A 12,599-nucleotide genomic window follows, 5' to 3' on the forward strand; every position below is an offset into this window, starting at 1 on the left:
ACCCAGCATCTTCTCCAGTCCTTCCAGCGCCCGTCTATGGATAACCTCTGCCTCCTCATATCGCCCTTGACTATAAAGGATGTTACCTAGGCTGTTGACGCTAGTAAGGGTGTCTGGGTGATCGAGACCTAGAATTCTCTCTCGCCCCTCGAGTGCTCGTCGATGCATCGCCTCTGCCTCTTCATACCGTCCTTGGCAGTCAAGGTTGTTACCTATGTCGCAGACACTGCTGAGAGTGTCTGGATGGTCGGGCCCTAGCACCTTCTCTCGCCAATCCAGTACCTGCCGATGCATTGTCTCTGCCTCCTCGTACTGTCCTTGGCTTTCAAGGATAGCGGCCAAGTTGCTCAAGCCGAGGTAGGTTCTCGGATGGTCGAGACCAAAAACATTTTTTCGTGCTTCTAGTGCTCGCCTGTGCATCGCCGCTGCTTCTTCGTACTGCCCTCGATTTGCAAGGACGGCACCCAGGCTGCTGACGCTGCTTAGCGTGTCTGGATGGTCCGGTCCTAGTACCTTCTCCCGCCCCTCCAATGCCCGCCTGTGCATCGCCTCTGCTCGTTCGTATTGTCCCTGATTTGCAAGGACGTTGGCCAAATTGCTGACGCTGACAAGAGTGTCCTGATGGTCGGCCCCTAGCAACTTCTCTTGTCTTTCTAGTGTATGTCGGAGCCTCTCTTCTGCCTCCTCATACTGTCCGTGAAAATAAAGGGCAACACTCAGGTTGATGACGCTGGCAAGAGTATCTGGATGATCGGCACCAAGGATCTTCTCTCGTCTCTCTAATGCCCTCCGATGCATTGCCTGTGCCTCACGATACTGACCCAGATTCTCCAAACTACAACCCACTTTGGAAAGAAGACTCGCTTTTTCATTTTCAGCAGTCGTTGCACGCTCGAGAATGTATCGAGTATGTGGAAGATACCCTGCCCATTCCCCTCTGTTTTCATGTTCAGGAAATGGAAAGGCCTCTTCAACGCGTCGTATCACCTTGTCTGCCCATTCTTCAAGCTCCCCTTGCTTGTCTAGCCAATTCAGCATTGCAAGTCGAACAAGCCTGTGCATGTCATATTTGTCCGGCACCTCTCTTTCAGTGATGAACGCATATGCCTTCAACGTTCCGATAGCGTCTTCTGCCTCCAGTGTCCAAGCATCTGGTGGAAGAAGAGACCGTGGAATAGCCTTCTCGCTCAGGAAACACATGAATTTCAGATATTCAGCGGCCAGGGGGTCATGGTCTTCAATCTGTCGAAACGAGATAAGCCACGTTGTTGCTACCGGATTCTGTGCCTCCTTGTATCGATGGCGGTCTTCAAAATCCCTGCTCAGCAAGTCGACCATATACTGGTCACTTGACCGGCACAGCTCCAGATACCGTGTTGTCGACATCTGTTTCTTGGCCATGTATGCCGAAGCTTGTCGAATGGCAAGAGGCAAATAACCAAGAACGTCGAGAAGATTTGCAGTATCCTCCCGATTGCTCATGAGACGCTTTGTCAAATGCATCTCAAAGAACTTGAAACCTTCATCCTCACTCATGCCCTCGATTTCGAAAACACTAGGCCCTGGAACACCCAATTCCACGATAAGTTCATGATTTCGTGATGTGAACAGTATCGAGCCTTGTCGACTGAACGGGAGATGGTCGGCAAGACTGTCGCTGCCGGTTAAAAGGTCAGAGTTGTCAGCGTTGTCAACAATCAACAGCCAATTGCCGGCGGTTTCTCGGCTTAAAGCGCTCTTTACAAGCTCCTCCAGGTCCGCTTTGTCATCGTTGATCCCATCGATCCCCAGCAACTGGCCGATGTGCCTGTAGGCGTTTCTGAAGCTGACCGCGTCTATGGCAGGCACCCAAAAGACGGAGCAGTCAGGATGCTTCTCGCGGATCCGAAAGGCAATCTCCAGTGCAATCTGCGTCTTGCCAACGCCCCCCAAGCCCACAATGGCCGTTCGTTGACAGTCATCTGGGTCCACATTGGGTGGGACAGTCGCAAGAAGCTGTTCCATGATTGCTTCTCGACCAACGAAGTTTTTGTTCCTTCCAAACGGCACAGGGAAATGGACGCGGCCTACAGCTGGACTCTGTTCATCGACGCGAGTGAAAAGGCAGTCGACAAACCTCCTGATAGCTCTCTCATTCTCGGCCAAATAATTTCGTGTGTGTGCCGAGATGGTGCTGGCCTTTTCCCAGTCGGACAGAGTTATGTCCTTCAGGCCTTGGTCAACATTGAATCGAAAGTATTGGTTATCATCATCAAATCGGTTGTACAAACTGTATGCCACCCTTTTAGAGGATGTAGACATATTTCTCAGCGCATTAATAATTGATCTTGGGGAATCCTCGATGGAAACGACATCTCCCAGGCCCGTTCCAATGCTCAAGATCCGCAGCTGCCGGCGCTCCGGAAACTGCTTTTGGGCTTCCTGAATTAAGACCTCGCACGGGTTATTGTACCCGAAAGCCGCATCAACAAACTCGATATTATCTCGACCGAGTCTTATCGGCTCGAAGAGACCAACTGCAGCCGACGTGGCCCGTGCAACCTGCCAGATGGTGCACGTCTCAAAGGCAGTCGATGAATCATATGTTTTGAAGAGGGTCGGAAGAGCATCGATGTTGTCCTTTGTGATTGCTAGGACCACCCTGGGAAGCATTAGCTACTCTATTCATAGTTCGTGTCTGCAGTCGACAACATACGTCTTTGTGCAAGTTTTGTCTCGAAACAGCATGTTTTCATGTGGGCACGTCCCAGCAGTCGACAGGCCTTTCTCCCGGCGGCTCTTACATTCTGCTTCCACACAGAAACTCTTGATTACCAGTTTCACTGCATTCTCGAGGCACACGGCGGAAAACATCGGAGAGGACGATGCGAGAATATCCAAGGTCGATCTCGTTGTGAACATCGATGCCATTTTCTGTTTGAATCTGCTCGGAGATTTCGACCTGGACTTTAATGAAAAAGCACTCTTTGCTAAATCTCGGTACGCTTGTATGCATTCATCGACCGTCATGTGTAGTCTTCCCAGCATAATCGCAATGATCCTGTACCGGCCAGTCAGTCGTCGTACCATGAGCACTCAGATACTCGGCGTCACCCTCCGGTGCTTGTGCCTCCAATCAAGTCAAAGTGCTCGCATGGACGAGGGACACGGCTAAGGCCGTTCTTGTCGCGAATCTTCTCCATGATATTTTCAAGAATGAGAAGGCTCGAGAGACCCCGAACGCCGCCGCCGTCTTCAAGCCGTCAGCAACCAAACTCGCGTGAAATTTGGGTGGCCATACCAAAAGAGAGAATCTTCAACGGCTCCTGTGCAGCCATCATGCTTTGTTTGATCTGATACCCTGACCCAAGTACATGGATATACTGTCGATCATTCACCCAATCTTCATTATGACTCAATCAGATTGTCGGGTATCCAACCATTCCCCCTCTACATACAGTGTGGATACTAACGGTTGGTTCAACAGCCAAAAAGCAACCAGCGGGCCCGGCCGTGGGGACGTGGGCGTGGGGCTCCGGTCCGTTCCGACCTCCAGAACCACATTTCTTCCCTCAAACAGTAGTAGTAGGTACGGCATTTAAAATGCTGTCCGAAGAAGTCGTGTCTCTATGGTCCGCCTGCCTTACCGATAGCAGATTTCATATTGGCATGAATGAGGACTTGAGAAGATTGTGGTATCCATCGAGTCATCCAGGCATGCTTTGTTTGTAGCCAATGAGCACCGGCCAGTGCATTCCACTTCAAGAGGTACGATCAATCGTGGTGAACACTCGAAAAATGAGCATTCATTGGCGCCAAAGACGGTGTCCTGGCGGGTGATCCGTCAGATGAAGAAGTCTCCTGAATTGAGAGTCCAAACATACCTCGATCTGCAAAGACGTCATCCGTCAGCGTCGTGTGACAATCGGTGAGTAACCACTAGTCCTATGGCCCTGTTATCAGCTTTCTCTCCGGTCTACTCTCAGATCCATTATATTTAATGCTGTCGTCTTTATGACGACATTGAAGGCTTCCTCCGTGGCTACATCTACGAGTGATGAGGCGATGTACAATGGACAGCTCGGAAAACCTATGTTCGCAAATTCTATTATTGAATTCGCTAATCAACTCTGCGAACACCGCGTCCAAGAGCGGCTACAAAGACCGGCGTCGATGACAACTCGAAGAGCATTTCCTCAGTGTACTTGTGCATTGACATGGGCACCTCGTTCCAGGAGCAACTCCACGACGTCCTTATGGTCCCCATGATAAGCAGCCTGGAGAGCAGTACCGTGCTCACCACCTTGTGCATTGATATCAGCGCCACTCGCCAATAACAGCTTCACAACCTCCAGGTGGCCTTGCTCAGCGGCTGCTTTAAGGGGAGTGCTATTCAGATCTCCACCAAGCAGATTGATATCAGCGCCCGCTTTCAATAGCAACTGGACCACCCCCTTGTGGCCTTGAAAAGAAGCAGCACACAGAGCAGTACCAGCAAAACCGCCTTGAGCATTGATATCAGCACCTCTCTCCAGCAACCTCTGGACCAATTTCTCATGACCCCCTGCGGATGCAGCCTGGAGAGCCGTGCCAAACTCGCCATTTTGCGCATTGACATCAGGCCCTCTCTCCAGCAAAACTTGGACAAGTTCCCCATTGCCACCATCACAGGCAGCCTGAAGAGCATTGCCAAGAGAGCCACCTTGCACATTTACGTCAACTCCTCTCTCGAGAAATATCTGGACCAACTCCATGTGACCAACAGATGCATTTCCGTAAAATCCATCTTGTGCTCTGACATCAGCTCCAGCTTGCATCAACAGCTGAACGATCTCCCCATGACCAGCAAAAGACGCGGCCTGAAGCGCATTCCCAAAGAAGCCGCCTTTTGCATTGACATCGGTCTCTCCCTGCAGCAGCAGCTGGACGATCTTCCCATGTCCACGAAAAGACACAGCCTGGAGAGCATTTCCATAATAGCCACCTCCTGAATTGATATCGACGCCTTTTCCAACAGTAATTCTACTGTATGCCGGAGATCGGTTACCGACCCATAATACAATGGAGTTGCCATCGGTCTGTGAACCTGTGGACTTTCATAATTGGGCATATCAGGATCATAAAGACAGCCCCAGACTCTGTAGGCATTGTCTCGATGGAGGAAGAAATCCAAAACGCTTTCTTACGCATCCTTGTCAGTCTCGACAGACTTGGCATGATCAATCCAGTATTGTGCAGAGTACTGAGCGAACGGAAACCTTGCCCCGATATCCAAGACTGGCATCTGTGGATCCAAATAGGCAATGTAATCCAGACACAGTTTCAACATCTTGATCTGGGATTCGGACATGTTCAGCCGACCCTGCCATTTACCTTTCCGTTCCGGATGGGCAAGGAATTCTCTCGCCGTTTGATGGATAAATGACAACCTTGACTCATGGATGCTGACAAAGAGTCCACAGAGATTCTTGACCGTGCCTTTGAAAGTCTCTCCAGGCCACATACTGGACTCCAAGGCGGCAGGAGAATCAAATCGCCCCGTCCTTAGGGCCAGCGTCAGAGCCGCATTTGCTTCATTCAGGGTCAATGGACGGGTAGCAGCGAGAACAATCTGGAGGAGTGTTTCCGTATGAAACTCATTCTTGCTCCTCTCCAAATCCTCTCATATGCCTCCGATACCTGCGAAGCCTGGCCAGAGAGAAGTGATTCGACATCTGATACCGTGCCATGTTCGCTTGGGCTTTGCTCGATGATGTCGAAGATGAGATGCAACCACAGGTACGTGTGGTGCTCCATGCTCTTCAATTGCTCTGCAACCTTCCGACGATCGTCCTCACTGAAGTCGCGAGCAATCTTGTCAACTCTAGCATCGATGACCAGATTGATTTCTTTGCTGATCTGAGCAGATTTGTCGTCTCCATCGAACCGAACGAACGCCATGGTGCGAGAAAGTTTCTGGAAGGAAGCCACTAGATCATGATAAGGGCGACTAGTGATTAAGAACTTGAGCCTCTGCCATGGACCACACGTCTGCGCGTGCTTCTGGTAAAACTCTATTAGCTTGTTGATAAGCTGCTGCCTACCATCGGGATGGCATTCATCCATCGCATCAAGCACGCAGACAATTTCACCAGCATCAGGCGACTTTGCACAATTCATGAGTATTTGCCACAGCTCAGAGAAGTTTTCTGTCAGACGTTTGCCCTAATTCTTGTGACTGGGCAGCGCGTATTGAATCAGCCCGCTCGTAGAGCCATTGGTAAACAGCTGATGGAGAATTGCACACAAGGCGTTGGTCGCATACATGCGGCCTTCATCTCCGTCTTTGAAGAAGTAGCATATTGTCGACGTCGCAACATTAATGGTCGGATGGCGTCCGTCGATCAAAGCGCGCGACAGAACCGATTTCCCGCAACCAGGACCGGCAGAAACCCAAAGAAGGCCGGAGCCCCTCCTCCTCCTCCATTCGAGAAACCTGTTGTCTGTGAGAAACCATTCGCATGTTCCTGGAACCCTTGGCGAGTTGAAGTCCTTGTAGCCCTCATAGTCGGATGCGAGATCTTGTAGAAGGTCTCTCTGCTTCTGGTCATCGCTGAGTTTTCTGAGTCTCTCTCTTATTCTCTTCCAGAATCACACGAATCTCGTCCAAGATGATTTGCGACTCTTGCATCTTTTGCAATTCTTCGAGCGGAGAGATGTAGCCACTGCACCACTTAAGTTTTCAATTTCTGCTACCATTCCCTCCCAATCATTCCAGCAGGCAATATTCTCGCAAGCCCTTCAGGAGAGATGGCAGATCACTCGAGCCTGACACTCGAGGATATGCGAATAGAGCTCGGTAAGATGTTCCAAGAGCTCTTGGCACCCGTCGCGTCTGGATGGTTGTAGATACGTGTTTTCGACGATCTGCCAGTACACTTGGATATCACAAATGGAATTCAAACCCTTCAACATGGATACGTTTACCGCAACGCCGCGTCTGATGAGCTACATGTGGTCAGCATTCGACATAAACACACGCCACCATATGGTGCTTGGGTTAACATACCGGGAGAGCCAGCTAAGCACCAGACCATGCCAATGCTGCATACGGCTGAGAGCTGACCACAGCTGAGACTATCGAATTAGACCAGATAAGAAGCTTGACCAGCCTCGCTGCTTGTTCTCAAACTTTAACATCTTTCCCCAGAAGAGAGACCCGCCATTGCTTTTTGTCGCGATCATCTAGGAGGCGTGTCACTAGCGACTAGACTGAAGCTGGCGATAGAGGGTCCTGGTTGTCCTGCAGCGACGCCAAGTGCTTCGCAAAGTCGTCTGTTAGGTCGGGCTCCCGGACCTGTAAAATCTCATACGCTCGAGCCCAAATATCGATGTCTTTTTGGGGCTCAAAAAGTACGATATTCGAAGTGGCTGGTTGATAAGAATGGCCTTGTGAAAGTAGGCGAATTCTGCCCTGGAGAGGACTGGGATGCGGTCCCCACGGTGGACGTTTGAGCACGGTGAATAAGTAACCAATGCTGTCGAAGTTGAAGTTATCGCAATAGCAGTGTCTCTGCTTTCAAAGGCTGCAGTCTGCATTCTAGTTTTCCTGGCCAACTTGGACTTGGGAAGCATAGCCATTTTCATTCCAAGGGGTTGTATGTCCGCTGGAAGCCAAGGCGTCAGAGGTACTTCATTAGGAATCGTTGCGCTGAAGAATTTTGAGCAGGTAGCAATGGTCTATCAACATCGTGGCTTGGAAACCTTAGTCCTAAGCAGTTGTTCGGAACAGAATATTTTCTCGTGCAAATGGACTTCTCAAACGACCAGCACGGAGAGGCATGTCCGAGTTCTAACCCTGAATCCGATGGTTATGGCGAGAGGTCTGCGACTCTTTGCCCAAGGTCGAGCGATGCCCCTCTCCATCCGGATGGCTGACTGCAGCCTTGCAGGACACTGCAGGCTGTCATTCCTCCAACCATTGGCACATGATAATCCACTAACACCAACTCCTTGAGACTGATGTGTTTGGACTTTCAAAGCATTGAGCTTTCGGAGATTGGGCCAGGCGCATTTGTCACCGAAGTTACAGATGTAATCAGGTGTATAACGGGTTATCTAGTTATACATTTCAATTGTTCATTTGAATTTCATGGTGCAAGGAAAGCAGGTAAAATCGGCCTTTCTTGATGATAATTGATCTCGTATTGATTTGTATACGCGTATTTGAATTGGTTGGTCATTTCGGATCTTTCATCGCGTCATTTCCGGAATTTGTGCCTTCTTAGTCTTTTGGCTTTGCAAGTAATATTGTCGTTCACTCATCCCTTTTTCTCCGTCCAGCCAACGAGTAATTAGTATAGACTTGGACCCTATTAAGCGGCTGCCTCCCTCCCTTCCAGATAGTACTTTTTATCTCCAAGCGCATCACTGCCTCAGCCTGAATTGAGAACACGCCATGGCGGACGTCGACAGCACACCCGCAGACGAATCCTTTGCAGCCTCTGAAGCCGCCGATGACCACTCCGTCAACGCTGGCGGCAATAATACATCCACAGGCTCTCGACGCCAAACCAACGGCACCATCGGGTCGGTCTACTCGGGAAACAAGATCAAACACCTGAAGAAAGAAGATGGCATTCCACTGTGGCGCAAGGACATTCAATACCAGTTCCTCAAGCTGGTATTCGAGGACAAAACCCCCGTCTTTACGCGCATATCTGATGGCGCGAAGAACCGGGATTTCGCTGACATCTACATTGACGCCATGGCGCGGAGCAGCAAGACAAGCAAGATTCTCAAGGACAAGCTGCAGAATGATAAGCCAGCGGCGATCAATATGGCCATGGTCTGTTTGCTGGTGAACTTTGGGCGAATGAACACAACGCTGAACTGTATGATTGTTGCCTTGCCCCTTCTTAAGGATTCCAAATGGACTTACGAGTGCGTGTTTGCTTACAGTTTTCCCTGAAATGCGAGCGCAACTGAGAACCTACCATTCGATCCCGTCCTTGCAAGCCGATCAGGATCCCAACGCCTACAAACAACTGCAAGACGCACCCCGTCTGAAGTCTATCCTGAAGGGTGCTTCGGAAGACACGGAACAGCCGCCAACCCTCGAGAAGCTCAAAGAATTACCCGTGCCACGAACAAATCCCGTCCACCTGATCTTCCTCCTAGCTCAGTATGCGCCACGAGTGTCGGAGATCCACTTCTTCCCTCCTCGGGACTTCTTCGATCTCGTGATGCGGTCGACTCTGAGCAGCAAGAGCAGGGCTCGAGCTTTTTTGTGGCTCATGTGGTGGTATCTTGAGAGCGACTTTAGCCGTGAAGCTGCACTGAACAATCCGTTCGGCCCAGGTCAAGACGGCGAGGGTACAGGAGGGTTGCCCATCAAAGTGCCCCCGTTTGAGAGTCTGACCGAGGAGCAGGCGGATCTTGAAAATCAAGACACGCCCGAAGAGCTTGAGTATGGGGAAGCCAAGCGGCTAGAGCGGAAGCGAATCCTGGAGGAAGAGGAAAACCTTCCGAGAGTGGCTAAGCGGCCAAAGAAAGCCGATGCTTCCTTCGATGACGACGTGGGCGACCATCCGTCTTCCACGTCAACGCCGCTGCACCCATCCGCACGGCGCGTAATTGACGAGGAGGAAGACTTCACCACTCCGGCCTCGATCCGCAGCCGATTCAAGCGGGTCAAACGCGACTCTTCTCTCAATCGGTCAGCGGCGCGCATCGTCTTCAAGACGCGCGGTGACCAGGGCTCGGACGCGGCCGGCTCGTCTCCGCCGCCAACGGGTAACGGCAGTCTGCCTATCCTGCACCAATATGCGGATTCGGCAAACACATCGCACAGCACCGCTCCGGCACGGCGCCCACGGCCATTGACGCAGCATCAGTTGGCTGTTGAGCAGCACCGCCGGCAGCGAATTGAGTACATCCTAGCGATGCGCCGCAACGAGGCGTACAAACAGCTCCGGCAGAACAGGCAGACAATGGACACACCGTTCCTCCGGTACCGAAAGAACCTGGAAATGATTGCGGCTGACTACGACAGCGAGAAAGAATATGAAAAGGAAGACGAACAAGCATATGTCAAGGGTGGTGTTATGCCCAATCCGTCGTACGAGGAAGACTACGGGGAAGCAGCGCACTACTTTTTGTCGGCGGTGCGCAAAGCTGCGCGGCGGTTAGATCGATGGGACTGGGAACGAGCTAACGGTCCGCGTGAAGACCGAAAGAAGATCCGCGAGGCACGGCGACAAGCGCGGCTCAATAACCTGGAGGTACAACGGACGCCAATACAATCGCGGCCCAGTCGGAGCAAGCCGTCCTCTCGCTCGACGAGGCGCAAGGAACCGGCCACAGCCGCATCGACGCCCGCATCTGGCACGGCTAAAAAATCGAGCAGCGCGGCGCGCCACGCCGCTGACAAGGCGTCGGCCGCGAAACCTGCTGCCGAATCTGCCCCGCCTATCAAGCCGGAGCCCACGGAGCCCACGGAGCCCACGGAGCCGTCCTCGCCATGCCGCGGGCGCGATGATGGCCTGGACGACCTCGACCGTGATCTGCTAGGGACTGGTGACTCGCCAGCACCTGAGCATGATGGCGAGCTGTCGGATGAGTCTCTTGGAGGCGGAGCAGAGTCCGAGGATGGCGATGGCGACGATGATGGTGACGGCGGAGATGAAGAAGGGGAGGGAGACGGGTATGGGAGCGCGTCCGAGAAAGAGAACGCGTAGGCGACTGGACAGATTTGTACTGGAGTTGGGATGTACGGAGTACTTTTTTGATTGTATACTTTGTTCATGGGAGTTCTTCCCATATCCTACACGACGAATCTCGGTATTTTCTTCATAGTTTCTAAAGTTGGACTTGGGCCAGGGAACTGAATCTTAAGCAGCTGCTTTGCCTTTTTGAAACACGAAAAACGAATCGCGTGACCCCTGATTGGCCCTAGCGTCGATCCTTTTGTGCAAACAAGACAAACACTACACCGTTCGAGCCTCAAATTTCATGCAGCTGCAATAACTGCCACTGGACAGCTGCATACTACGTAGTATTCTACCACTCATAGCGCGCTTTGTTGCGCCTGGTATGTGACATTTCAACATTTCCTCCTCTCCCTCATTACTTTCCAGTTCCTCTGTGTTGTTCTGTATCCGTACCTGTGTTAAGTGGAACATTGCCTTGCATAGTACCAACTGTCTTTCGGACTTCACCACTGCTATTGACGGTCACGAGCTCCTCTTCACGATTCTCCCTTGAGAACTGAGACGGAGAACCTTGATCATGACAGAACCCCGCGTGCTACGTCCCCGACCACGACGGGCCTTCGAGCTCCCATCCAACAGCAGTTTCGAGGACTCGGAACCCCCAACGCCATCGAGTGGTGCGACACAACAGCAACCACAGTCTCCGAGTGAACTCACCCCAACGTCTGACTTCCTCGATGTTAAGAATGGCTCGTCCTTCTCACGCTCGGGGTCGATGATGGCCCTGAACTCCTCCACGCTGCATGGGATCTTCCAAAAGACCGCACTCGAATCGCCGCGAACCGAAACGAATGACCCGTGGGACACAAAGTACCGCACTACTACCTCTGAGCAGCTGGCCCAACAAGCCCGGAATGAGGAAACAGTTCAGGGGAAGGGCAAGAAAGGCAAGGGGCGGCGCCGTCGCTTGACTGGCGGTGGGCTGCTCGCACTCCTCGGGAAGAGTAGCCTGCTGTTTATCTCAGGCGTAGCCTACGGCACCATCATGGCCCATCTGCATGAGAATCATTATCTCACACCAGTCCAGCTGGAGGTCATTGACCGCACGTCGTACAGGTATCTGGGCCTCTGGGGCATTGGCGGCGTGGCGCTTGCCTTTGTGCTGCCGTGGCTGGACAGGCTGTTTGGAGCCCAGCCGTCGCTGGGGGATCGAAATGAGGGCAAGAAAAGGGAAATTGATCGGGGACGAGCATGGACATTGGCGGTGCGTAGTATCGGTGCATTTGTGGGTATTGCGTTCGCATTGGTACGTTGCTACAAAGCTGAATGGGATGATCTTTTTTCGTTGACATTTGCTAGCGCCGTCTCCCCTGGGAATCCACAACCCAAGAATCCCTTGCCCTCACTCTGGTGAACCCGTTTCTGTGGTACCTGATTGACCGCACCCGGACGGGCTTCTGGCTGTCGACCGCCATCTCGCTGGCCGGGATGGGAGTGATTCTTGGCCTCCATCCGGATCTCCTGCCTACTACCAGCAACAGTGCGGCGGCTGGAGTTGGAGGATTAGTCGGCCTGAGCATTGCGCAGGACGCACTCGCTGTCGCCATCTGGCTGGCCAGCGTGCTCTTTTGCGCATGTGTCTGTTTCGGCAACATCGGCCGGCAGCTCGCGTTGTTCGAAGATGCGAGCAGTTGATCCCGCCAACCATCGATGGCTTGAATCGGAGGACTATCGAGAATAAGTGCATAATATTAATGTCTATGAATTACCCCAACAAGACCTGTTCACAAAGCACGAAGATGTAGAATCAATCATTGCGACATCTCCCACAAGATCAGAAAGATCAGGGAGACACCGCACCCAAGATTAATCCGGAATTCATCTCCATTCCCATGGACGTTTCCGTACTTCATCGCGTAAAAGACTACT

At 51.9% G+C, this 12,599-nt stretch overlaps 4 protein-coding genes across 4 annotated transcripts in view; 2 read left to right on the top strand and 2 right to left on the bottom strand.

The window, feature by feature from the left end:
• VTN49DRAFT_3850 (uncharacterized protein) overlaps positions 1–3,320 on the bottom strand; it is a gene marked incomplete at both ends in the record, with an annotated part of 4,653 nt that extends 1,333 nt beyond the window's left edge. Inside the window, 4 exons of the mRNA XM_069411731.1 lie at positions 87–2,641; positions 2,696–3,040; positions 3,094–3,232; positions 3,281–3,320. Of these exons, the coding sequence (XP_069268320.1) occupies positions 87–2,641; positions 2,696–3,040; positions 3,094–3,232; positions 3,281–3,320 (3,079 nt within the window). The remainder of the gene's footprint in view (positions 1–86; positions 2,642–2,695; positions 3,041–3,093; positions 3,233–3,280) is intronic.
• Positions 3,321–4,175: 855 nt separating this feature from the next.
• On the bottom strand, positions 4,176–5,919 carry VTN49DRAFT_3851 (uncharacterized protein; the record flags this gene model as incomplete). Its single annotated transcript, XM_069411732.1, has 3 exons — positions 4,176–5,001; positions 5,166–5,590; positions 5,659–5,919. The coding sequence occupies 3 exons, from the start codon at positions 5,917–5,919 to the stop codon at positions 4,176–4,178; spliced, it is 1,512 nt and encodes a 503-aa protein (XP_069268321.1).
• Positions 5,920–8,416: 2,497 nt separating this feature from the next.
• On the top strand, positions 8,417–10,697 carry VTN49DRAFT_3852 (uncharacterized protein; the record flags this gene model as incomplete). The annotated part of the gene is made up of 2 exons (XM_069411733.1): positions 8,417–8,852; positions 8,920–10,697. The coding sequence occupies 2 exons, from the start codon at positions 8,417–8,419 to the stop codon at positions 10,695–10,697; spliced, it is 2,214 nt and encodes a 737-aa protein (XP_069268322.1).
• Positions 10,698–11,247: 550 nt separating this feature from the next.
• VTN49DRAFT_3853 (uncharacterized protein) lies at positions 11,248–12,365 on the top strand (the record flags this gene model as incomplete). The annotated part of the gene is made up of 2 exons (XM_069411734.1): positions 11,248–11,976; positions 12,030–12,365. The coding sequence occupies 2 exons, from the start codon at positions 11,248–11,250 to the stop codon at positions 12,363–12,365; spliced, it is 1,065 nt and encodes a 354-aa protein (XP_069268323.1).
• Between the last annotated feature and the right edge of the window lie 234 nt (positions 12,366–12,599).

Source organism: Thermomyces lanuginosus (genome assembly GCF_041956635.1).
Source record: "Thermomyces lanuginosus strain ATCC 200065 unplaced genomic scaffold VTN49scaffold_29, whole genome shotgun sequence".
In the NCBI taxonomy this organism is placed as follows: domain Eukaryota; kingdom Fungi; phylum Ascomycota; class Eurotiomycetes; order Eurotiales; family Trichocomaceae; genus Thermomyces; species Thermomyces lanuginosus.